We start from the raw sequence: 27,937 nt of genomic DNA on the forward strand, positions 1-27,937 counted from the left end.
ATTACTGCTGTCTGTCAGACATTTTATTCCATTTGGTAATAAGCCGAAAATTTTTATTGCAGCGTATTTTATCCCTTTCTGTGCCAAAGATAGATTGAGTAAAGGATAGTGTCCCTTTTTTTCTGGTATTATCATGAATGTAACTGTTGTTTTTAAACTGGCTCATGTCGTTGAGAACAAATTTCATCAATGAGGAAAAGTACTGTGAGGCTGTTTAAGAATTCCCAATCTTTTAAAAAGATGCCTACAAGATGTGCTCCTATGAACCCCGCACGTTATTCTAACCACTTTCTTTTGAGCAGTGAATACTTTTTGTCTAAATGTTGAGTTACCCCAAAATATTATTCCGTATGACATTAGAGAGTGATAATATGCAAAGTATCTTACTAATTTGTACATCCTCAAAATTGGCAATTATTCTGATTGCAAAAGTTGCTGATGCTAGTCGCTTTAGAAGACCCAAAATATGAATTTTCCAATTAAGATTCTCATCTATATGTACACCTTAAAACATAGTATGCTCTACCCTGTCTACTCACTTCTGTTGACGTGTTATATTTATTGAAGGAACTGTACTTTTTGCAGCAGAAAATTGGATGTGCTGTGTTTTTTCAAGGTTTAGAGCAAGCCCATTTGTTATCTGTAGCAAAGTATTTCGGAATTCATGCAGGTATTACGATTTTTAGTGAAGGTAGTAGAAACGTAAAGCTAACTTTTGGTGTTTTGTTTACTGTTGCAGCTTCGGCAAACGGACGGGAGGCAGCGCTCGCCGACCGAACGAGTGCTTCGTGCTGGAGCCGTCCGAGATGATTGTGGTGAGTAGCGAGTACCTGGCCCGCTGCGCCTCTTCGCTTTCACAGCTTTTCAAAACTGTTAGCACTCGCTGAGGTGACAAAAGTCGTGCGATAGCGGTATGCACATATACAGGTGACGGTAGTATCTCGCACGCAAGGTATAAAAGGGCAGTGCATCGGTGGAGCTATTATTTGTACTCAGCTGATACATCTGAAAACGTTTCCGACATGATTGTGGCCGCACGACGGGAATTAATAAACTTTGAATGCGGGATGGTAGTAGGAGCTAGACGCATGGGACATTCCATTTCGAAAATAGTTAGGGAATTCAATATTCCGCAATCCACAGTGTTAGGAGAGTGCCGAGAATACATTTCAGGCAGTACAGTCTGTTAAGTAAGAGCGTGGTCGGCACTTCATCCACATGGTAAAAGACATAGCCTTACCCTCTGTCCTTCATGCAGTGTCCGTAACGAATTAGTTTAGTTTGACTTGGTGACTGAGATACACAAGAAGAGAGACGAGTGTAGCTTACGCGTCGGGTTTTGAGGCTGTTATTCTCTGTAACCACCCCAAAGATCTGAAAAAGAGTCATGCCGCGGCGTCTAATACACGGGGAAATGGTTGTCACGATGGTAAATTGTACTGAAATGCGGGAGGATCTGCAACGAATTGACGCATGGTGCAGGGAATGGTAATTGAATCTCAATGTAGACAAGTGTAATGTGCTGCGAATACACAGAAAGAAAGATCCTTTATCATTTAGCTACAATAAAGTAGGTCAGCAAATGGAAGCAGTTAATTCCGTGAATTATCTGGCAGTAGGCATTAGGAGTGATTTAAAATGGAATGATCATATAAAGTTGATAGTCGGTAAAGCGGATGCCAGACTGAGATTCATTGGAGGAATTCTAAGGAAATGCAATCCGAAAACAAAAGGAAGTAGGTTACAGTACACTTGTTCGCCCACTGCTTGAATATTGCTCATCAGTGTGGGATCCGTACCGGATAGGGTAGAAAAGAAGAGAGAAGATCCAACGGAGAGCAGCGCGCTTCGTTACAGGATCTTTTAGTAATCGCGAAAGCGTTATGGAGATGATGGATAAGCTCTAGTGTAAGACTCTGCAAGACAGACGCTCAGTAGCTCGGTACGGGCTTTTGTTGAAGTTTCGAGAACATACATTCACCGAGGAGTCAAGCTCCCTCCTACGTATATCTTGCGAAGAGACCATGAGGATAAACTCACAGAGATTAGAGCCCACACAGAGGCATACCGACAATCTTTCTTTCCACGAACAATACGAGACTGGAATAGAAGGGAGAACCGACAGAGGTACTCAGGGTACCCTCCGCCACACACCGTCATGTGGCTTGCGGAGTATGGATGTACATGTAGATGTAGAAGTCGCAGTTATTTGTACAAAAGCGAATAACACGCTATAAATTGCTTAAAAACGTGGATGAATTTGACAAAGTGCTGCACTCACGTTTCTTCTTGGGTAACTCAATCAAGAATTCGAAGTAAACTGTGCTTTATGGACTTTCATGAAGGACAAAGATTGCGTCTATTTGGCTGAGAAAGAATTAAAACCATATCTTACACCATCTGTGTGTAATGCCCACCACGCTCTTAACAGACTGTACCTCTCACCACACACAACGGAGTGGCTAACGGCGTTCAGTTACAGACCCAGCGCAGCAGTGCTTCCGTGGAGTTGTCAGTGCTAACAGACTGCAGCATGAATCCAGACGAACATTTATGGGACATAATCGAGAGATCAGTTCGTGCACAAAATCCTGCACAGCCAACACCTTCGCAATAATGGATGGCTGTAGAGGCAGCGTGGCTCAATATTTCTGCAGGGGACTTCCAAGTCCATGCCACGTCGAGTTGCCGCACAACGCTAGTCAAAAGCACATCCGATGCGATATTGGGAGGTACCTCATGTCTTGTCACCTCTGTGTATTACAGGCTTAGCATATTGAAGACGCGGTGGCACAGACCCTCCGGACAGATAGAACGTGCTGATCCCAAAAAACACACACACACACACACACATATATATATATATATATATATATATATATATATATATATATATACGTTCATAGTCCTCCAAGGACATTCCCTGTGGTAGTCGTATGTGCAGGAGTGAGATATAGAAATTTTCGGAAAGATAATACTTTTGGTTACAGGAGATAACTGAACAGCTGAAACTGAATGTAATTTACTTTAAAGTACGGGGATGGTTCCGTCCTAGCACCTATTGAGGTTGTCGATATACACTTGACAAACAAAAAGAGTGAAAGCCGAAAAGCTCAGCAGTAAACAAAATGAATCCACAGTTTGAGAGAGTAATCGTTGTTATTTCAGTAGTTACAAAATAGTGTCAAATTTACAAAGACATTGGCAGTATGAGCCTACTTGCCAGTATGACGTTTCTACATCTCTGACCTCGATGCTTGCACTCAGTTGGAAGGGGTATCAGAAAGTCATTATATCCTCTCCAGAGACAAGATGACCCACAACCGGCGTAACTGGTCCTTGATATCGTGGATACTGGCACTGGGTACAGTCGACATTCGAACTGGTCCCACATGCATTCTATTGGGGCAGATCTAGGACTTTTGCTAACCGCGGGAGTAGCTCAACATCACACAAACACTTCGTTCAAATGGCTCTGAGCGCTATGGGACTTAACATCTAAAGTCATCAGTGCCTAGAACTTAGAACTACTTAAACCTAACTTCCTGGCAGAAACTTCCTGGCAGAAACTTCCTGGCAGAAACTTCCTGGCAGAAACTTCCTGGCAGAAACTTCCTGGCAGAAACTTCCTGGCAGAAACTTCCTGGCAGAAACTTCCTGGCAGAAACTTCCTGGCAGAAACTTCCTGGCAGAAACTTCCTGGCAGAAACTTCCTGGCAGAAACTTCCTGGCAGAAACTTCCTGGCAGAAACTTCCTGGCAGAAACTTTCTGGCAGATTAAAACTGTGTGCCCGACCGAGACTCGAACTCGGGACCTTTGCCTTTCGCAGGCAAGTGCTCTACCATCTGAGCTACCGAAGCACGACTCACGCCCGGTCTTCACAGCTTTACTTCTGCCAGTATCTCGTCTCCTACCTTCCAAAGCTGTGAGGACCGGGCGTGAGTCGTGCTTCGGTAGCTCAGATGGTAGAGCACTTTCCCGCGAAAGGCAAAGGTCCCGAGTTCGAGTCTCGGTCGGGCACACAGTTTTAATCTGCCAGGAAGTTTCATATCAGCGCACACTCCGCTGCAGAGTGAAACTCTCATTCTGGTAACCTAAGGTCATCACACACATCCATGCCCGAGGAAGGATTCGAACCTGTGACTGTAGCGGTCGCACGGTTCCAGACTGAAGCGCCTAGAGCCGCTCGGCCACACCGGCCGGCAAACACTGCCTTGTGTGGACGAGCATTTCCTGCTGAAAAATAGTACAACGAGTTCCATGAGAAGTAACACAGGATGTTTGCGGAGTACCGTTCCCTCAATCACTACCAACTGTCCTCTGAAGTCATACCTGATGTTTGTGCAAAACCTGATGCCCCGACTAACGCTGGTGTGCCTCTCCGTAACGTTGGAAGAATGGAACCTGTCCCCATGTCGCGGCCATACTTGCAGATGATGGCCGTTCCAGGTTGTGTAGAACCCATGATTCAACGCTGAACGCTTTCGAAGATATTGATCATCAGTCCATGCCTCCCAGTGATGGCACGGCTCCAAACGCTGCCTTTTGTGCTGTGGTGTTAATGGCAGCTTATGCATGGGACGGTAATTCCATAGTGAGGCTGCTCCTGGTCTCTGACCAATGGTGCGGGACGAAACAGAATGTTGCACGAAATCCATTACTTGCTCTCGAGGGGGGAGGGGGTAGAAGCAGGTGTGAAGAACTGACGATGTGCTTCGTTCACAATACGGGGTTGTCATCCACCCTGGTGATGGTCACACTTGATCGATAGGAACCTTGACGACGAGTATTTCTGCTCTCAAGTTCCTACGCAGTCCAACACTGAACCACTTTCACGCTCCACAAATGTGGATATTGCACGATTCAGTCACTTGGCTAAATGGGGACCGCGTTTCAAACTATGTCAGGTGTCCATAACGCTGTCTCACACGAGTACGTGGCATTTACGTGTCCTCCACAGTGATCACTCAGCGTCTGAAGCTATTCACTCCCCTTGTACACCTTTCCACGCCTGGTGTCAGCACTAAATACGAACAACGCTCATTCACTGCTGTGGCCGTTCTAACTGTCAGAAAGAATTGTGACCCTGATCAAACATACCTGGCAATGTGTATACGTGTACTATGTTAAATTGGCATCCAGCCATGTCTTGTGGGTGCGTCATTGTTTGGCAGTCTGTGTGTGTGTGTGTGTGTGTGTGTGTGTGTGTGTGTGTGTGTGTGTGTGTGTGTTTTTTTATTTTTATTTTTAATACATGCTGTCCTGACACTCATATTTCCCAATGTTTTCGTCACTGAAATGTAAATGTGGAGTTTCAGTTATGTGACTGGAACACTGCAGACCATCCCGTTGTAAAGGTGTGGATAATGTAATCACTGTGCTTTGGATGTTGTACTACTGCAGCGCCGTTGCGTCAGAAACAATGTAGCATGACCGCATGTTGCTCTTGTCAAGCGAACATAACATAACATAACATTCCATTCCGTTGTGTTGGCAGCATTGTTATTTGTTAATTGTACCTGCAGTCGTTAAATCCTAATACGCTATCTTCGCTTAATTCGGTGGAGGATATCTTGCGTGAATATGATTGGAAAAGTAATAGGTCACCATTAAACTGTTGTACATGTACATAGCTGTCATTTATGTAGTAGAACACACTTTTAACTTCGAGCTTTCAACTAGCTTTCTGTCTTTTCCTTCCGACTATACCAGAGGTTACCCAAATGTAAAACTGATAACACGTCCACGCCTTATTAACTGATGTAAATCCTCCTGATGAACGTATTTGTTCAATGGCGCTGGTTATAGGTATCTGTATTTCTCAGTTGGGGGTACAGACATGTTGATCACCGTGTATACGTAAGTGGAACATGACACGGTCTCGTCAACACTGGTTGGAAATGCCCTTCGGCATGCTTTGTACATTTTCCCAACTCGTATTACGTAGAGCTGTCGAAAGATTTGTCTAATTCATACTACTGTGAGGTCTCTCCTGAGTAAGACTGCTTTAGTGCATTTCTCTTTCCACCGTGCAAGGTGGTACAGCAGTAAGACACTGGACTCGTATACGACAGTTCAAATCCCCTTGCGGTATTTCAGATTTAGGTATTTCGTAATTTGTAAATATCGGTTTAGGGAAAATCCCTAAGCCATAACCGTCCTCCGGTTTCTCTTTCGTACAAAAAATCTGACTTGTTTTGTGATCGACACTCCTTTCTCCGACTAAATAGAGCTGAAACCTCGTCTAAAACATCATACGCCTTGAAGTGAAGTGTTCGTTCAGGCAGGTTCAAATGGTTCAAATGGCTCTGAGCACTATGGGACTTAACTTCTGAGGTCATCAGTCGCCTAGAACTTAGAACTACTTAAACCTAACTAACCTAAGGACATCACACACACCCATGCCCGAGGCAGGATTCGAACCTGCGACCGTAGCGGTAGCTCGGTTTCAGACTTTAGCGCCTAGAACCGCACGGCCACTCGTTCAGGCAGGATCTCTTCCGTCATCTCCCGTTCTCGTAGTGAGTCAAGGCAGCCCATTTTCAGAGCTACATTTGCTGTACCTTGTAAACACACAAGGCAGGGATGGGAGCACTCACCAGTAATGGCCCCATGTAAGAGCCTGCCGAACCCACGCTCTGCATACTTCGGACTTAACTCTGGTGGGCGACACGGCGCAGCTTGAGGTGTGTGTCAGCAGCCAGTGTACGACACCACTGGGCTTTTTCGAGAGGCTGCAGTGATTGCCGTTGCAGGGAATGTGACATCGCCGTATCCCTCCACCTCCATTTCATCCCCTCAACAGCCCTCGCACCACATCAACACTGCATATCTGCACCATTGCTATTGTGATTAAAAAAGCTCTTAAAAAGTTTCTCGTTAAATAACAGATGCAATTTTCTGCGTAGGTTTGTTCAGTATTATTACACACCACACTCCCTCATTTTCAGGTAGCAGTTTTCTTTGAACTTGCTATTGATTATACTTTTTGATCGAAAGGATGCTAACAGCTGCTCAAATTACTTGTTCCACAGTGACAATTTTACGACGTTCTTAATAGGTCGCTTTCTTGTCTGTCTGTACGTCTGTTCGGTACCAATCATGCAAATGATTTTAAACTGACGTCCTGTGAACTGGAGACCTGAACATTAAAACATAGCTCAGAACTGAATAACAAGGCATGTTAACTCACTCACTTGCTAGTCTGTTCGGTAGTCGGGGAGGGGGCGGGATCGAAAAAGGTTGGTGACACTTGAATCTCGGCTGCTCTGCAGTACCGGAGTGTAGTGAGAGGAGGAACACGGCTGAGCTGAGAGCCGGCCGCTGTGGCCGAGCGGTTCTAGGCGCTTCAGTCCGGAACCGCGCTGCTGCTACGGTCGCAGGTTCGAATCCTGCCTCGGGCATGGATGTGTGTGATGTCTTTAGGTTAGTTAGGTTTAAGTAGTTCTGAGTCTAGGGGACTGATGACCTCAGATGTTAAGTCCCATAGTGCTCAGAGCCATTTGATCGTTGCGGGCACGTGACGCGGTCATACACAATGGCATGAAGTGGTGGCTTTCAAGTAGCCATTACTATTTTAAAAATATTTGTCGTTATGGAACGGAGATGCAAAGTATGAAGTCAATCCGAAACCAATTACGTAACAAAAATGTTCTTATCTAAATGAAGAAGCTGGGTGTTACGCTTAAGAGTCTGTCTTGGTATAACAAAAAATTGTGATCATGCAAAAATAGCTATTTTTGATTTCGTTACGAATGAGGCAAGTTCTTCACGGTAACACAGTTGCACGGCGTGCAAACCCTCTGGCGCTGGAACACAAACCAAATGTGTAATGTAATGTATAAATTCTGCACTTTTCGTATATGTAGCTGAGCACTGGTCATTTTTGCGACATTAATTTACTACAGGCGTAGGATACGAGGGCTATTCATAAATTAACCTCCAATTGGCTACGAAAAGAAAGAAAACATTAGGTGAAATGTTTTTATATAATCTACAATCTGTGCTTAACTTTCTTCATCCCTTCATCAAAGAATGGTACTGGCTGGTGCTGCAGCCATTTGTTGGCAGCACGATTGAGCTCACCATTGGTGATGAAGTGCTGGGTATTCAGCCACGGCTTCAGCTTGGGGAAGAGAGAAAAGTCGCTTGGTGCCAAGTCTGTACCATAGGGAGGATGTTGAAAACTCTCCCAGCCGAAAAGTCTGAGTTTTTCTTTCGTCCGATTAGCAGTATGGAATCGCGCATTTTCATGATAAATCACGTATGCGTTGGTAATGACCTCGCTTCGCTGTCGGAGCTACGTAAGAGTCTAAAAATAAACCTGCAATGTCATAGTATTCTCACACATTTCTCTCATGAAATCTGTTGTCAAAATACCGACGGATCCCAGGAAACTGTAATCATCATTCTTATGTTTCACAGCGTATGTTTGAACTTCCCGGCTTATTGGGAGAATGGGTGTGCACCCACTGTTTGAACTGTTCCTGAACTGCGGGGTTCACGTACTGTACCCATGTACCGTTCCCAGTCGCGATATTGTTCAGAAATTCCTCCTCCTCACGTGCTTGTGCTGAAGGAATATCATCGCCGAAACCCTTCTTTCAGTTTTTTGAACATCGGATAGACATTTTAGTATCCACCGTGCACAAAATTTACGGTAACCTAACGTTATCCGTGACAGTGTTAAAGACGGTTGCTCTTAAAACCTGAGGCACGTCTCCAGAAAGTCCGGAAATTGTGAGCCGACGTCTCACACGCACAATTTTGTCATCACATTACACGAGTTCAACAGTCACATCTGACTGTCTTCCTCGACCACTTTCATTGTGCACATTTGTGGGATGAGGCTTGAATTTTCTGAACCACTCCCTCATAATACCATCACTCTTAACTCCACCCCGACGCACGCAACGAAATTGACGTTGAACCTCGGCGGCATTCTCTCTTCTTGCTTGCACGTACTCGCTTCGGCGGTACGTACACTAAAATTGGAACGATACAGAGAAGAGTAGCATGTCCTCTGTGCAAAGATGACACCAAAATCGCTGGAAGCGAATGACAAAACATACCTTGCTACTGACGGGAAACACCCTAACACTCTGCATTTTAATCACTCGCTGCTTATACACTACTGGCCATTAAAATTGCTACACCACGAAGATGGCGTGCTACAGAAGCAAAATTTAACCGACAGGAAGAAGATGCTGTGATATGCAAATGATTAGCTTCTCAGAGCATTCACACAAGGTTGGCACTGGTGCCGACACCTACAACGTGCTGACATAAGGAAAGTTTCCAACCGATTTCTCATACACAAACAGCCGTTGACCGGCGTTGTCTGGTGAAACGTTGTTGTGATGCCTAGTGTAAGGAGGAGAAATGCATACCATCACGTTTCCGACGTTGATACAGGTCGGATTGTAGCCTATCGCGATTGCGGTTTATCGTATCGCGACATTGCTGCTCTCGTTGGTCGAGATCCAATGACTGTTAGCACAATATGGAATCGGTAGGTTCAGGAGGGTAATACGGAACGCCGTGCTGGATCCCAACAGCCTCGTATCACTAGCAGTCGAGATGACAGGCATCTTATCCGCATGGCTGTAACGGATCGTACAGCCACGTCTCGATCCCTGAGTCGACAGATGGGGACGTTTGCAAGACAACAACCATATGCACGAACAGTTCGACGACGTTTGCAGCAGCATGGACTATCCGCTCGGAGACCATGGCTACGGTTACCCTTGACGCTGCATCACAGACAAGAGCGCCTGAGACGGTGCACTCGACGACGAACCTGGGTGCACGAATGGCAAAACGTCATTTTTTCGGATGAATCCAGGTTCTGTTTACAGCATCATGATGGTCGCATCCGTGTTTGGCGACATCGCGGAGAACGCACATTGGAAGCTTGTATTCGTCATCTTTATACTGGCGTATCACCCGGCGTGATGGTATGGAGTGCCAATGGTTACACGTCTCGGTCACCTCTTGTTCGCATTGACGGCACTCTGAACAGTGGACGTTACATTTGAGATGTGTTGCGACCCGTGAGTCGACCCTTCATTCGATCCCTGGCGAAACCCTACAATCCAGCAGGATAATGGACGACCGCATGTTTCTGGTCCTGTATGGGCCTTTCTGGATACAGAAAATGTTCGACTGCTTTCCTGGCCAGCACGTTGTCCAGATCTCTCACCAATTGAAAACGTCTGGTCAATGGTGGCCGAGCAACTGGCTTGTCACAATACGCCAGTCACTACTGTGGTATCGTGTTGAAGGTGTACACGCCATCCAAGCTCTGTTTGACTCAATGCCCAAGCGTATCAAGGCCGTTATTACGGCCAGAGGTGGTTGTTCCGGGTACTGATTTCTCAGGATCTATGCACCCAAGTTGCGTGAAAATGTAATCAGATGTCAGTTCTAGTATAATACGAGGGCAGTTCAATAAGTAATGCAACACATTTTTTTTCTTGGCCAATTTTGGTTGAAAAAACCGGAAATTTCTTGTGGAATATTTTCAAACATTCCCGCTTTGTCTCGTATAGTTTCATTGACTTCCGACAGGTAGCAGCGCTGTACGGAGCTGTTAAAATGGCGTCTGTAACGGATGTGCGTTGCAAACAACGGGCAGTGATGGAGTTTCTTTTGGCGGAAAACCAGGGCATCTCAGATATTCATAGGCGCTTGCAGAATGTCTACGGTGATCTGGCAGTGGACAAAAGCACGGTGAGTCGTTGGGCAAAGCGTGTGTCATCATCGCCGCAAGGTCAATCAAGACTGTCTGATCTCCCGCGTGCGGGCCGGCCGTGCACAGCTGTGACTCCTGCAATGGCGCAGCGTGCGAGCACACTCGTTCGAGATGATCGACGGATCACCATCAAAGAACTCAGTGCTCAACTTGACATCTCTGTTGGTAGTGCTGTCACAATTGTTCACCAGTTGGGATATTCAAAGGTTTGTTCCCGCTGGGTCCCTCGTTGTCTAACCGAACACCATAAAGAGCAAAGGAGAACCATCTGTGCGGAATTGCTTGCTCGTCATGTGGCTGAGGGTGACAATTTCTTGTCAAAGATTGTTACAGGCGATGAAACATGGGTTCATCACTTCGAACCTGAAACAAAACGGCAATCAATGGAGTGGCGCCACACCCACTCTTCTACCAAGGAAAAGTTTAAAGCCATACCCTCAGCCGGTAAAGTCATGTTTACAGTCTTCTGGGACGCTGAAGGGGTTATTCTGTTCGATGTCCTTCCCCATGGTCAAACGATCAACTCTGAAGTGTATTGTGCTACTCTTCAGAAATTGAAGAAACGACTTCAGCGTGTTCGTAGGCACAAAAATCTGAACGAACTTCTCCTTCTTCATGACAACGCAAGACCTCACACAAGTCTTCGCACCCGAGAGGAGCTCACAAAACTTCAGTGGACTGTTCTTCCTCATGCACCCTACAGCCCCGATCTCGCACCGTCGGATTTCCATATGTTTGGCCCAATGAAGGACGCAATCCGTGGGAGGCACTACGCGGATGATGAAGAAGTTATTGATGCAGTACGACGTTGGCTCCGACATCGACCAGTGGAATGGTACCGTGCAGGCATACAGGCCCTCATTTCAAGGTGGCGTAAGGCCGTAGCATGGAATGGAGATTACGTTGAAAAATAGTGTTGTGTAGCTAAAAGATTGGGGAATATCCTGGTGTATTTCAATGCTGAATAAAACAACCCATGTTTCAGAAAAAAAATGTGTTGCATTACTTATTGAACTGCCCTTGTATATTTGTCCAATGAAGACTCGTTTATCATCTGCATTTCTTCTTGGTGTAGCAATTTTAATGGCCAGTAGTGTACATTGACGAACGCAAGAGAAAAATGAGACAACGCTACTATAGGTGTTTGCTTTTACAACCACCCAGGCGGCATAAAGCTATAAACATTTTTATGTTTTATTAGCAAATCGGGTGTTATGGTATCACAGGCACATGAAATTTCTGTCGGTCTTCCGCTCCCTCTAGGAGTGAAAACATTAGTCTGAGGCCATACTTTGGTATGTAAAACATTATCATCTGCCCTTTGTACGCCCTAAGAGTTCGCATGTGAAGTTAAAAAAGACTGTTATCCACCTGCTGTGCAGAGTATGTGTGAAATAAGCACCTTTCTTCAAGCTGAAAACTGCAGCCTTCTTCAGATACCGGACTTCAGAGGGAAGAAGAAGAGGTGGGGATGAAGGATGATGGGAAGGGGAGTGAAAGGTGGAAAAAACTTCAGAGGTAATGAACAGTGTGTGGTAGGGTGATACTCCCACTGCCCCTGATCTCGGTTTCACGTTTTAACACTTTTAACTGTAAGCGGACTTTCATCTGCAACGTCGACTTTGAAAATACAAGCCGGATCTACTCTCAACAGCGATGTCGACACGTTGTAAAATTGTCTTTCAACACTGGCCGACTGCGTGGATGCTAACTGACCAGCAGTGTTCGCCTATAGCGAGACAAAACTGCTCCATAAAATGTACGTAGGCACGGAAGGCCGAGTTAATGGCCTCTAGTGGGTCGATGTTATTGCTGTTCATGTAGTGGATTCCTTAGCGCACCTCTGTCATTGCATTTATGATGCAGTACGTAACACAGTTTCCATCCATTAATGACCATAGTTCGACATTTATGGGAGCTCTCGTAAGGGCACTGGTTGTTGTACGCGGAAGCTTATCCCCACTAAACATAGTAGCCGTGACCAACATACCTGAAGTCTTCCGTGCCACGAGACATCCAAATTATGTTAATTCCACAATATAGGTTGTCCTCAAGCGTGTCTCTTTTTTTTTTTTCGAACTAAACAACGTAAGCCTTATAGCAACAAGCTACGGTCATAGCACAGAAAAAATATCACAGGAGTGAGATTCGGTGATTGCGCTTGCCGTGGAAAAAGACATACCTAGTCGAACTAATGATCATGTTATTGGTAACTAAAGACAACTTTACAAGACAAGAGAGAACTTCACAAGACAAGATCGCCAAAAAAGCATTTTATTTGGTGATATGCATACACATTTGACATGCCTACGTGTAGTGATCTTCGTGGTAGTGGGATGCACGAATGCAGTCTAAGCGCCTTTGAACACTGATGGACGATATATTGAAAAAATTCAAAAACATAAGATGTGATGACCTGTCGAAACCGATCACCAAATAAAATGCTTTTTTGGCGATCGGTTTCGACAGGTCATCACATCTTATGTTTTTGAATTTTTTCAATATATCGTCCATCAGTGTTCAAAGGCACTTAGACTGCATTCGTGCATCCCACTACCACGAAGATCACTACACGTAGGCATGTCAAATGTGTATGCATATCAACATAACTGTACTGCGTTACTTGCAGGTGGGAATGTACATCACCAGTTGGCAGCTGACAGAAATGGCGTAAGCCCAACGACCTCCATGTACATCCACCAGGTGGCAGTGTGGCGGTTGATTGAATTATTATATTGCAACAGAGTTCTGTTTATGCTTGTGCATATTACGTTTACGTTTGACATGCCTATGCTTGGCGATCGCCATGGCGGTGGTGTGCACGTATGCAATTTGAAGTGACTTGTAACACTCATGCATAATATGCTGTAAAAATTCAAAGGCATAAGATGCGATGATGATAGCACAGCTCTGTCGAAAGTGGTCATCAAATAAAATGCTTTTGTAGCGATCTTGGCTTGTGAAGTTTTCTTCAGTTACCATAGATTGCAGATTGCGACCAGCATGACCATATTAGGAATGTACAATGACCAGGGAATTGTTGTTCAGGACACTAATATCGTGGAAGGGTGTTGCAACATCGTGCTGCAATCGGATGTTCGCACAAGCAATAAACGCAATGAAACTTCCTGTCAGATTAAAACTGTGTACCGGACCGAGATTCAAACTGGGGACCATTGCCTTTCGCGGGCAAGTGCTCTACTAACTGAGCTACCCAAGCACGACTCACGACCCGTCCCCACAATTTTACTTCCGCCAGTACCTCGTCTTCAGCAACTACGATCGCACATCTCGGATGAACGCCATGTAGCATAGGTTTGCAACAAATTAGGTCCAATAAGATTATCTTGAACATCTTTAGCCCACATGCAGAACCGTACCAAGGGGATCATATCTCTCTGCCAAAGCTGCGCATTCGTCTCTTCCCTCCCTCCCCCCCCCCCCCCCCTTTTTCCTGAGTTCCACTTTTTGTAAAATTACCATCCCGAAATTTTTTTCTACACAAATTTCCATAATTTTGCAAGTAGATTTAATAAAATGTTGTATTATTGAATAATACTGCTTAAACCAACTATACTGATTAAATATATTGCACTCAAAAAATTAAATGTCATTGCAGTAAATAAATTACAAATTCCATAAACTTTCGTTTCTTTAAAGTAACGCAGACTCGAAATCTTACTGTTTTTGGCAGGTTCTGTATGATGGACACTCCGTAAGTTATTTGGCGTCCTCAACAGGCAGAAGTCGACAAAAATTGGAAGCCTTGGTCAGATACACCGTGACTTAGCACTCGAATGCCAGCCTTTGAAATCCTACGCTATCGTAGCTGTGTAGATGGCACCTGTGTGTATAGAGCGCACCGTTGTCACGTATATCATGTCAGCACCATAAAGAAATGAATGCTACGAAACATGTGTCTGTAGCTACCTGGAAGAAATGACAGTGTGACAGAGGCGCACATTTACAAAATGTTCAAATGTGTGTGAAATCTTATGGGACTTAACTGCTAAGGTCATCAGTCCCTAAGCTTACACACTACTTAACCTAAATTATCCTAAGGACAAACACACACACCCATGCCCGAGAGAGGACTCGAACCTCCGCCGGGACCAGCCTCGCAGTCCATGGCTGCAGCGCTTTAGACCGCTCGGCTAATCCTGCGCGGCGCACATTTACAGTCACAGGTGGAAAGATTCTTGTCGTAGGCAGAAGATACGAACACGAGGTATAGCAGAGCTCTACTATTAACTTGCTAAGGGTCCCAGACTCAAGTATTCAAACATCAGTCGAACGAGTGTTTTGTAAGGCACTTCTTTTCGTGAATGAATTACATTTCCTTACGGTTCTACCAATGATTCTCAGCGTGGCATCTGCTTTTCCTACTACGTTTCTTATTTTGGTCACTAAAACGACAGTACTGCTCTGCATAAAATGTATCCTAAGAACACGGCATCACCGTGAGCGACTTTGTGTACGCCGCGTTGAATCTCATGGACAAACAGACCGATCCGGGTTTCGCAAGGTTCCATATTGGTTTCTGTAGAAGTGTTATAGTACGTGAGGATGCAACATGGTCAATAATTATACGACAGACTGACGTCAGCGATATATGCCTTGAAATTATGTACATCTGTCCGGCGACTGTTTCACCTAAGAAGTGTTACGCACTCAGCATAACTTACCGTTGTTAAGAACTGTGTCGCTTACGTACATAACATGTTACTCGTTGTCGTGTAACTGAGCGAGGTGACGCAGTCCAAGCTTGTTCTCTGTCTCTAATGACCTCGTCGTGGACGGTACATTAAATCCTAATCCTCCTTCCTTCCTTCCTTCCTCCCTTCATGGTCACGTTGCTGCAGACGAATGTCGGTCTCGAGCGTGGCGCAGTGAGTGGAGCGGCGAGCGATAGGCTCAGGATTTAGTGTTGGCGTGCGGCGCGTCTGTGACCCGCCGACCCCCGGGCTGTGTGTGTGTGTGTGTGTGTGTGTGTGTGTGTGTGTGTGTGTGTGTGTGTGTGGGCGGCGCGCTGTGGGCCGCGGCGGGGCCCACGCCGCCTCACGCCCAGCGCGTCCGGGATCCGCTCACCACAGCACGCCAGCTGGACGAGTTAAACGGCCGGGTACCGGGCACAGCACGCGCTGCGAGGCGTGGAGGTATGCGAGCGCACTGATCAAAACTGGTGTTACCTAGAGGCTTTAGGAAGTAAGTCACACGTGTCGTTCCGTGCTAAGATACACTACTGGCCATCAAAATTGCTACACCAAGAAGAAATGCAGATGATTAACGGGTATTCAATGGACAAATATATTATACTACAACTGACATGTGATTACATTTTCGCGCAACTTGGGTGCATAGATCCTGAGAAATCAGTACCCAGAACAACCACCTCCGGCCGTAATAACGGCCTTGATACGCCTGGGCATTCAGTCAAACAGAGCGTGGATGGCGTGTACAGGTACAGGTACAGCTGCCCATGCAGCTTAAACACGATATCACAGTTCATCAAGAGTAGTGACTGGCGTATTGTGACGAGCCAGTTGCTCGGCCACCGTTGACCCGACGTTTTCAATTGGTGAGAGATCTGGAGAATGTGCTGGCCAGGGCAGCAGTGGAACATTTTCTGTATCCAGAAAGGCCCGTACAGGACCTGCAACATGCGGTCGTGAATTATCCTGCTGAAATGTAGGGTTTTGCAGGGATCGAATGAAGGGTAGAGCCACGGGTCGTAACACATCTGAAATATAACGTCCACTGTTCAAAGTGCCGTCAATGCGAACAGGAGGTGAACGAGACGTGTAATCAGTGGCACCCCGTACCATCACGCCGGGTGATACGACAGTGTGGCGATGACGAATGCACGCTTCCAATGTGCGTTCACCGCAATGTCGCCAAACACTGATGTGACCATCATGATGCTGTAAACAGAACCTGGATTCATCTGAAAAAATGACGATTTGCCATTCGTGCACCCAGGTTCGTCGTTGAGTACACCATCGCAGGCGCTCCTGTCTGTGATGCAGCGTCAAGGGTAACCGCAGCCATGGTCTCTGAGCTGATAGTCCATGCTGCTGCAAACGTCGTCGAACTGTTCGTGCAGATGGTTGTTGTCTCAGGGATAGGGACGTGGCTGCACGATCCGTTACAGCCATGCGGATTAGATGACTGTCATATCGGCTGCTAGTGATACGAGGCCGTTGGGATCCATCACGGCGTTCCGTATTACCCTCCTGAACCCACCGATTCCATATTCTGCCAACAGTCACTGGATCTCGACCAACGCGAGGAGCAATGTCGCGATACGATGAACCGCAATCGCGATAGGCTACAATCCGACCTTTATCAAAGTCGGAAGCGTGATGGTACGCATTTCTCCTCCTTACACGAGGCATCACAACAACGTTTCACCAGACAACGCAGGTCAATTGCTGTTTGTGTATGAGAAATCGGTTGGAAACTTTCTTCGTGTCAGCACGTTGTATGTGTCGCCAACCTTGCGTGAATGCTCTGAAAAGCTAATCATTTGCATATCATAGCATCTTCTTCCTGTCCGTTAAATTTCGCGTCTGTAGCACGTCATCTTCGTGGTGTAGCAGTTTTAATGGCCAGTAGTGTAATAACTCAGCGAGAGTGATGCATTGTCAGACGAAAGTTCGTGTTCCCGGTATCCTGAAGATACAGTTCTGTTGCGGAACGGATAACATGTGCATCACACAATGCTAGTGAAATGACGCAGCGACTGGAAAATGTACTCCAAAGCCGATGTACGCGGGGCGGTACGTTTCTTGTAGGCATAACGTCTAAATTGCACACACAATCCACCGTGAAACTATGACCTTTCGAGGACCTAATGCAGTGTCGCGTCCAACCGTAATGAAATGGTACCAACAATTTGACTAAGGCTTCACAGTCGTGGGCGTTACCGATCGGGAGTACCAGAGATTGTACCATCTTATTTCCCACTTTTTAGCTTGCTGAAAGAACATCCGCGGGGTGGGGAGGTGGAGGGAGATAATTCAGAAGGATGAGGATGTTCACACAGCGGTTCTCAAATGACTTTGTGGCCAAGGAACCGATGTCTATCGCCGACGTTCTGAACATTTGATTGAACGTTCCAGCTGTAGTATACACAGACTCGGTGACTGACTAAACTAAACGAAACTAAACTCTGTCCGAACAGCCCTCGGAAGGCCCAACGGTACTGATCGACCGCCGTGTCATTCTCAGCCCATAGGCGTCACTGGATGCTCAGTACGCCGCTCTCCCGTTCGTTATCAGTTTTCGTATTCGGAGCCGCCACTTCTCAGTCAAGTAGCTTTTCAGTTTACCTCATAAATTCTGAGTGCATCCCACTTGCCAACGGCGTCCGGTAACCCGAACGGTCACCCATCCAAGTGCTAGCCCAGCCCGGCAGTGCTTAACTTCGGTGATCTGACGGGAACCGGTGTTACCATTGCGGCAAGGTGACATGTACATGGTATCAGCTGCCCCTAATGCTATCGTTTTTTGCAGCCCACTATGTTATAGCTGGTTTGCATAAATTACGACAGAGATTTTCATATCCTCTCGCTCGTTACGCGCAAAATATTTCTCCCACACGGTTTTAGAGTAATTCAGGAAAAAGTACGGAAGTGACCTTCAAACGCACCCCGCACTCCCACACTCATTCCTCGCCGGTCAGGATTTCTAGTATGTTGTTCGTGGTACTCCCTCCTACCACTGTGCAAAAATTTCCGACGACAGGAACTGTACCCGATATTCGACCTTTTTTTTTGTCCTCTATTGATTGGGCTATTACGCCACCAGTGTAGTCGCCTACTTCGTTAACATTATGAGTTTAAACGTGCCTGTGAGAGTAATGAACGAGAAACGACTTTTGTAAACACCACGTTAAAACTTATTACGTTGACAATTGCATCCAAGCTTCACTCTTACAAACACTGTTGCTTCGTAGTCAGAAGGCCTGATGAATACAACGGTGTAATTCTTTATTTTTATACTATTGAAATTTACAAAATTGTGGGATAAAATTTACACAAACGTCACTTTTACAATTTGTGTAAAAGCTCGACCAAGCCGGTGGCGTAATGATGCCAGTCAATGAGAACTAAAAAAGATCGAATGTAGAAAATAATTCGTGCAGTTGCAAATTTCTGTAGAGTGATAGAAAGGAGAGCCATTAACAACATTCTAGAAGTATTGACCGGTAGGGTCTGAGAGTTGGGATGCGTCGGAAGGTAACTTTTTTATGTTTTTCGTGAATAACTCGAAAACGAGGGCGCCTAGTGAAAACGTACATACATTTAACTTCGTGAAAAAAGGTCTTGTTGATTTTTTTTTTCTGTGGAACTTACAGTTTGCGCATAGCGAGTGAGATGAAATGAAAATCTCGACCGTGGTTTTTGAAGCCCAGATAACATTGCGGTTTGCATAAAACGACAGTGGTAGGGGCAGCTAACTCACTCAGTAGAGCGACATTCAATAAACGTTACTTGGCATGCCGTAATAACGTACAACTTACTTTCTGAAGCCCTCTAGTAATTCGTGTTACAATGGTCGCGGAGACGTGTTCAAGAAGTACAAAGCAATTACCACTCCTTACGAATTTCACTGGTGGTACCTTCTACTACATACCAAAGTCGATAAGCGTATAAGACAGGATTGCAGGGGGGTTTATTTTTCACTAGTAGGAGCATAGAGGTCAGTTGTAGATCCAGCTCATTATAGGGTCGCGGCTATTTTTATTCATTTACCAACCTGGAAGATAGTGGCCGACAGCGGGTTATCAGATAGAAGGGCCTCACCAGTTCCAGTGTCTAACTGGCAATCAAGGAAGATCGAAACTGGGGGAATACGAGTACTACTTTAATTTACTTGTAGGACAATGTGCCTCATTCCACACAAAAGGCAAAATGTTGTGAATGTATACTGTGTGCGTACGTTGTATATTTACATGTGTGCTACTGTATAGAGTGATATGTTGATGAATGTATTACACAAAGAGAGAGGAAACACGCGAAGATGAAACGCGAGACATGACCCTGCGAAGAGAATTTACGAGTGCACTTAAAAACCAAAGAAGAAACGAGTCGCCTGGGGTAGACGACAAATTATCGTAATTATTGAAATTCTTAGTAAAGCTCACTATGACAGATTACTTCCACCTGGTATTGAAGACACAGGTGAAATGCCACTAGACCACAAATAAAATGTAATACGTACAGTTCCAGAGAGAACAGGTGCTGACGGATGTGAATATTACTCAACTATTAATTTAAAGAGTCATGGTTGCGAAAACTATTTACAGAAGAATGGAAAGGGTGCTAGAAGCCGACATTGGGGACGATCGGTTTGGGTTTCGCACAGATGTAGATACACGAGGAACAACATTGACTCTGCAACTTAGAAGGTAGACAATTCAGGGTGTTTCAAAATGAATTACAGGCTTTAAGGCATTGTAGCACATACTACATCCACTTTACAATTATAAATAATACACCAATTGAAAGAGAGACAGTTTTTCTTACAATTATTCAGTGTGAACACCGATCACTCATCAAGTCGATAGGCGAGTTGTTCCGGGCATTTGAACCACTTTGGATGCAAGTGGTTCGAAGCTGTCTTCGATTACTACCACAGTCCCAAGCAAACGCAGCATAATACTGCTCCCAGGTTAGATTAGATGAGAATCACTTTTCGTTCCATAGACCCAAAAATGAGATGATTCTCGTGGGTGTAGAACGTGTCAGAAAGTATAACATAAAAAACATAAAACATATGAATATAATGCTTACTACCCAGATCATTTGTCAGGAGATTGTCAAAATAGGTAAATACAATAGTGTAAACTGGAGCAACTAATGTTTACAGAATTAATACGGCGCCGGAATGAAACATTGTTATGCAGTATTAATAAATTTATCACACACAAAATACCTAATCTTGACTGTTGTGACCAAGTGCTGTCAAAACTGAAATCTAACAGACATTTTTACTTAAGCTGGCCTAACAGTCTCTGTTAAGACATTCGTCTATAGAGTAGGAGGAGTTGCCTATCAAAAAGTCTCTCAAATTCTGTTTAAACAGTGCTTTATCCGAAACCAAGTTTTTAATGTTTGCTGGTAATGTATTGAAAATGTGTGTTCCTGAACACTGGACCCCTTTTTGGACCACGGTAGGTGATTTTAGGTCTTTATGTAGATTGTTCTTATTCCTAGTATTGATACTATTTACTGAGCTATTGGGTGGAAATAGAGATATACAGGGTGAGCACAAATTCTTGCCCTGATTATAAAAATTTATAACAGAGTAACCGTTTGACATAATAAGCTACATTTGATGCCGTTACATGGGATAGTGTCACCAGTTTTTTTTTAAGACCACTTACGTTAGTAAACGTCATCGTGTGCTCCCTTGGTAGCTCGGAGAATGTCGAGGCGGTATTCCAGTTCCAGCCAGGTGTTTCGTAACATGTGTTCTGTCACAGTACCCACAGCAGCTTGTATCCTAGCCTGGCCAGAGTGTTGGACCGTTCCTTCAAATCCACCGAGCCTGACATTACTCCCCTCTCCAGACATTACGCCCCCTGACTTTTTTTCTGGGGCTATATGAAGGACAGAGTCTTGGTCACAACAGTTGCTGACGTCGACGAACTGAAGGCCTTAAAAAAAACTAGTAACACTAATCTATGTAACGGCATCAAATGTAAATTATTATTTCAAACGGTAATTCTGTAATAAATTTTTATAATCAGGGCAAGACTTTGCGCTCACCCTGTATTACTTGCAACAAATTTCATTAAGGAGTAAATATACTGAGAGGCAGTGGTTAGAATGAAAAGTTCCTTGAACAGATTTCTACATAATGATCATGAATATACACCACAGATGATTCTTATTACACGCTTTTGCACGCTAATAGCTTTTGATTTTAAATGAAACAACAAGTTTACTGTTACCAAAAAGTGTTCGCATTTAAAGCTTTTGATTGGTTTGATGAGTTACCCCAGAATGTTATCCCGTATGACATAATAGAATGAAAGTAAGCAAAGTATGCACGTGTTTTTACATTTATATCTCCTGCTTGTGACAACACCAGCCTACGTCCGTGGCGCGCTGCACATTTCAAGCCGCCGTTCACCTCGATGACGGCGTTTGCGGAGACATCCTAGTGTAGCAAAAATATGATTCATACGACGAGCCGACACGTACTTTAGCAAGGATCGTGCGTAATAATAATCTGCCCTTTGTCAACGTCTCAACGGATTTCCCCATTTGTGACTCATATGTTCGCTAAGGTGATCTAACGTCTCTGACTGCTCTGCAGGCGGCATCCAACGTCGCGGTGGCCAGTGGTCATAACGTTCTGACTTGTCAGTGTACGTATGTATATGTTTTAGTTCTTGTCAATCACAATTTTCTACTCATTAGCCAGACCACGATCTTACTTAACAGACAGTCACATGCAGCATGCTCTAGCGGCCTCAATTCTCTTCATATCAAGCGGAATTTTGGATAAACCTAAAAACCGAAAAGCGGAAACTGGAATGTCTAACCAGGAATTAAAGGAATCAGGAATAAGACATAGTGGAGAGCAAAGTTAAGCTGAAGATAGATTTAGTCTTATATGTTGCTGTAGTTGTTGCTGCTGTCTTCAGTCCAAGATTGATTTCAAGGAGCTCTCCATTCTACTCTACCCGTGTAAGGCTCCTCGTCTCTGCGTAACTATCGCAACTTAAAATGCATTTGAACCTTCTTACTGTAGCAAAGCGTTGGTCTCCTTCTACAATTTTTATCTGGACACCCTCCCCTCAATCCTTTTAAACATGTGGCGCCATAATTTTCTTTCTGCCGATTCGATGCAGTACCTCTCTAATTATCCGATCTCGCCAACTAATCTTCAGCATTCTAGTGTAGCACCACATTTCAAAAGCTTTCTTCTTTTCTGGACTACAAATATTTATCGTACACTTTGCTCCTCTGTACAGGGCTGCACTACAGACACGTACTTCCAAAAAAGACATCCAAACACTTCAATTCATGTTCGATGTAAACGTGTTATTCTTTTTCAGGTAGATCTTTCTTGCTGTAGCCAGCTTGCGTTCTGCGTACTCTCTAATTCGGACACTGTCAGTTATTTTGCTGTCCAAGTAGCAAAACTTGAGTCCCGCTTGTAGTATCACATTTTCTGGTTTAACTCCCTTATCATTATCTGATTTACTTCTACTACCATTCCATCATCCATCTCTCACTTTTATTGAAGTTTTTCAATACACTATTCATACGGTTCAACTGCTGTTCCTATTCCTTTGTTGCCTCTAACAAAACTAATATTGCGTAGAAACATTAAAATTTATATTTCTTTTTCCTTTACTTTCACTTTCTTTTCCAAATTTATTATTGGTTTCCTTCACTAATCGCTCAATGTGCAGATTGAATGACACTGGGGTAGGCTAGAACCCTGTCTCATCCTCTTCTCAACTTCTGCCATCCTTTAACGTCCTTCGACTCTAAATGCAGTCTGGTTTCTATGCAAGTTGTAAATAATCTTTCGCTCTCTGTACTGTATCCCCGCTACCTTCAGATTTGCACCAATATTCTCTAAATATACAGGGCGTTTCAAAATGAACATACCGGATTTAAGGCGTTGTAGCATTTATTACGTTGAACTTACAATTGTAAATAATACACCAAATGACAGAGAAATTGCTTGTATACCTGTGCGCAATGGGAAGAGTATGGAACGACAAAGAGTGACTGTAAAACGTGTTGAACGAGTGCGAGTCTTTTACGCTTAGCCCCAAGAAATATGAGCCTTTCTTTTTCGGTGAATCAACTGTAACTGATGTTTCTTATCTTGACGTGCTACAGCTAAGGCCCGTGCCTCAATGGAGAGAAGCTGAACAACACATCTTTATTTGGGGGCAAGATGGTGCGCCTTCTTAGCCGAGCGGTTTAAGGCGCTGCAGTCATGGACTGCGCGGCTGGTCCCGGAGGAGGTTCCAGTCCTCCCTCGGGCACGGGTGTGTGTGTTTGTCCTTAGGATAATTTAGGTTAAGTAGTGTGTACGCTTAGGGACTGATGACCTGAGCAGTTAAGTCCCATAAGACTTCACACACATTTGAACATTTTTTGGTGCGCCGTCTCACTAGCACAAGGGGTACACGACTGGTCAAGCGACGTTGTATCTGACCGGTGGGTTGGGCGCAAAGATCCTGTTGACACAGCATTTTATGCAAGACCTCCACGTTCACACACGATCTGACGCGATCACGTGTATATGCCTGCGATACCAGCTGATCTATCCGATTTTAGAAACAGTGTTATTGCAACAGTTACTAATGACACATTGCCTCGGGCATGGATGCGTGTGATGTCCTTAGGTAAGTTAGGTTTAAGTAGTTCTAAGTTATAGGGGACTGATTATGACCTTAGAAGTTAAGTCCCATAGTGCTCAGAGCCATTTGAACCAAAAAAGGTTAATAATCATTTGTTTCCACTTTTGGTGTCACTTTCCTGATTGAGCCACGTTTTTTAACGTCATCCACGTTTATAAACGATGTATAGCGTGTTACCCAATTTTGAACAAATGTATTTGATTTCCCGATATACAGGGTGTTACAAAATGGTACGGCCAAACTTTCAGGAAAGATTCCTCACACACAAATAAAGAAAAGATGTTATGTGGATATGTGTCCGGAAACGCTTAGTTTCCATGTTAGAGCTCATTTTAGTTTCGTCAGTATGTACTGTACTTCCTCGATTCACCGCCATGATTTCATACTGGATACTCTACCTGTGCTGCTAGAACATGTGCCTTTACAAGTACGACACAACATGTGGTTCATGCACGATGGAGCTCCTGCACATTTCAGTCGAAGTGTTCGTACGCTTCTCAACAACAGATTCGGTGGCCGATGGATTGATAGAGGCGGACTAATTCCGTGGCCTCCACGCTCTCCTGACCTCAACCCTCTTGACTTTCATTTATGGGGGCATTTGAAAGCTCTTGTCTACGCAACCCCGGTACCAAATGTAGAGACTCTTCGTGCTCGTATTGTGGACGGCTGTGATTCAATACGCCATTCTCCAGGGCTGCATCAGCGCATCAGGGATTCCATGTGACGGAGGGTGGATGCATGTATCCTCGCTAACGGAGGACACTTTGAACATTTCCTGTAACAAAGTGTTTGAAGTCACGCTGGTACGTTCTGTTGCTGTGTGTTTCCATTCCATGATTAATGTGATTTGAAGAGAAGTAATAAAACGAGCTCTAACATGGAAAGTAAGCGTTTCCGGAAACATGTCCACATAACATATTTTCTTTCTTTGTGTGTGAGGAATGTTTCCTGAAAGTTTGGCCGTACCTTTTTGTAACACCCTGTATTAAAACGCCGTAGACGTCTGGGGTGTCTACACCCAAAACACAGCCTCAAGACGTGACGTGTAATCTTCACTCGCGTGTCTTCTTGAGTAGCTCACTCAACAATTCATAGTAAACGAATGCTTTATGGACATTGCAGAAAGTATAGAGGTTCCCTCTGTTGCGCTGTGAAATAAGTGAGGCGATATCTTTTACCGTCTGTGTCTAATGTCGACCACGCTCTTACTTAACAAACTGTAGGGGGATGGATAAGATAGGAAATACTGAGTTTCTCAATAGAAACGACGGAAAGAGGAATATATGATAGCAGAGAGGGATGTTGAGGGAAAAAAATAGTGACATACAGAGACTAGGATGTACACAAAAAATAATTGAGAACATGGGGCGTGAGTGCTACAGTCAGATGAAATAGTCGGCACGGAAGAGGAAGTAGTCCAGTCTGAACACTACTGGAAAAAAACACCTACTTTTGCAGGTCTGTCAGCATGCCAAAATTTTCTTCTACATCTTATCTTTTCTCATTTTATTCAACTTTTAAGAATTGTTGTAACATATTTTGCTTAATATTTCCAAACCACTTAGCCTTCATCTTTCTCATATATTTCAGAACAGTTCGTGTTTCTTTGTCTGTTTCAGTTTATTCGCCAACTGTTAGTAGCTCTACCCTATCAACTTTCTCCATTGTATTCGAAAACTGGCTTTCACACCTTTCAGACACCTCTCTTCTTCCTTCCTTATTGTCCAGATTTATGAATCAGCACTCAAAATGAAACTTTATCCAAATCGGGTGCTTAGATTAATTTTTGAAGGTCCTTTAGGCCTCCTTTCTGTGCTAGTCGATACTAATTCCCAATGTTTCTTCCGTTTCACTTCTTTACTCGTTGATACATTCTCCCGTTTCTACGAGAACCCCTTGATCATATACATATTTAACAACTTTCACTCTCTCTCTTTCTCTCACTTATATTCCGTCTGTATTATTGAGGGTTAGCATAGGCGTGAAACATGCCTAGAGACAGACGTTTCTAGCGAGTGAAGGTTAGTTGTAAAATTGCTTTACCCGCAATGTGCTCACTGTGTGCCGTTTCGTCTATTGATCACACATCCATGTGTATTTTACATTAGCAGTGTTCTCGTGGCTGTGGAGCTAACGTTTGACAATGACTTAATAAGTCGAAAAAACTGCAGCTGTGTGCGCTTGACTGCCTGTGGGCCTACTGTGTATTTGAACGAGGAGGACGAAAGAAATGAGCAGGCAACATACAGCAGTCTTTTCAAGGACGAAGCTTGTCGTGAAACTTTCTCCCAGTTTAAAACTGTGTGCCGGACTGGAACTCAAATCCAGAAATTTGGTTTCCGATGGAACTGCTCTTAACTATCCGGCAATAGTGGTCCCGTTTCACGGACCTTCTCCACCGTTCGGGCATCAAGCCTCGGTACGCCAGCTAAATTTCACAGCAGCTCAGACTCCGCTGCAGATAGAAGCATTCATGCTAGAAATGTTCATTATTTATCCTACACTCCGACAGCTTCTGTGCTGGTAATTCATGTCTATTCCAGGCAGGTAGGTTAATTTTATTATTTTTATTTGCTTCGAATGACAGCCTTTGTATCGTGTTGGTTTATTTCGGTTATCAATTCGTGTGGTATGCTATCGTACACCTCAACTGAAGTAGAAATCGCTTCGGTTGGGTTGAATACTTCCTATCGATGCGAGAGCCAGCAGTGATTCATTTAGCTGCTTCGGATGGGAAACACCTGGCAGATGCGGAATGACCCAAAACGGTGTCGCGGGAGGTGAATAACCTCGTGCGTTGGAGCCGCAGCAGATGAAGGCAGGCAGGCAGGCAGGCTGGCTGGCGGTTGTTATTACTGCGTTACGGGAGCGGCGCTCGCGACTACATCAACTGACGCAATCGGCAATTTCCGGACGCCGTCGGCCCATCTCGCCAGCGCCAGATTGGAACAGTTTCCGGCCAATCCCACGCTGCGTCAGCAGCATAGTCAATGTCCGTTACTTGTACGACAGTTTAATGCTGGGACACACACGGAATCGTACGCTCCCGGTACTTCACATTTCAGTTTCCAGTACGATTTGTTTCGTATATCTGCCACGGAGAAGGAATTGTATGGGTGATGCATGTGCCTTTCAGAACCTTATATACCTCGTATACAGGACGACTAGACCCTTCTGATTCGGCCTAGGGGGTCGGGAAAAAAAGAACACAATGCAGCGAATGGTCCTAGTGAAATGTCATTGGCGAAACTGTATCCTCACAACCTCTGGAGTGACCACGTTGTTCTAAATGACTGGTATATGTGAAAAACACATTTCGTTTTATTTCTCTTACTCGCAATCACAGAACATGTTTAAGATTGTTTCTAGAGTCGTGTACCGCCTTGACATATTGTACTTTCCGAAAAAATACCAGCTTGCACTATGTTAGAAGTTCACGTTAAAATGTAGGTGCCTCCTGTAACTTGCAGGGAAAGTTCACAGATTGGAAGAAGTAAGGGTGCAGTCATCTGCAGTGGGACACCATACGAGGTAAAGCACTTCGATACTGAATCGAACATTCGAGTTGAAAACAGCGGTAGTTATTAGTGAAAAGTGTTTCTCTTTGGACCTGAAGCTGGTTTTTTTGTGATTCCATATCAACTGCAACTTAATTTTATTTTCGGGCTATTATATGGTTTCGACCTTAGGCTACTTTTAATTACGTTGAAACATTTGTTAGCTGTAATCATATCATCATCTTGTACAATTTCCCAACTCTGGGATGGTCTGCTTGGAACAC

General features: G+C 44.5%; 1 protein-coding gene and 1 non-coding gene across 2 annotated transcripts in view; both read left to right on the forward strand.

Moving 5' to 3' along the window:
• The first annotated feature begins 742 nt into the window (after window positions 1-742).
• LOC126416960 (rap guanine nucleotide exchange factor 2-like) overlaps window positions 743-27,937 on the forward strand; it is a 318,137-nt gene continuing 290,942 nt past the window's right edge. Inside the window, exon 1 of the mRNA XM_050084850.1 lies at window positions 743-815. Within this exon, the coding sequence (XP_049940807.1) occupies window positions 807-815 (9 nt within the window). The 5' untranslated portion in view covers window positions 743-806. The remainder of the gene's footprint in view (window positions 816-27,937) is intronic.
• On the forward strand, window positions 8,962-9,069 carry LOC126424595 (U6 spliceosomal RNA). Its single transcript, XR_007576197.1, has one exon. It is a non-coding gene; the product is annotated as a U6 spliceosomal RNA (small nuclear RNA).

The sequence above is a fragment of the Schistocerca serialis genome, chromosome 1 (assembly GCF_023864345.2).
Source record: "Schistocerca serialis cubense isolate TAMUIC-IGC-003099 chromosome 1, iqSchSeri2.2, whole genome shotgun sequence".
Lineage (NCBI taxonomy): Eukaryota > Metazoa > Arthropoda > Insecta > Orthoptera > Acrididae > Schistocerca > Schistocerca serialis.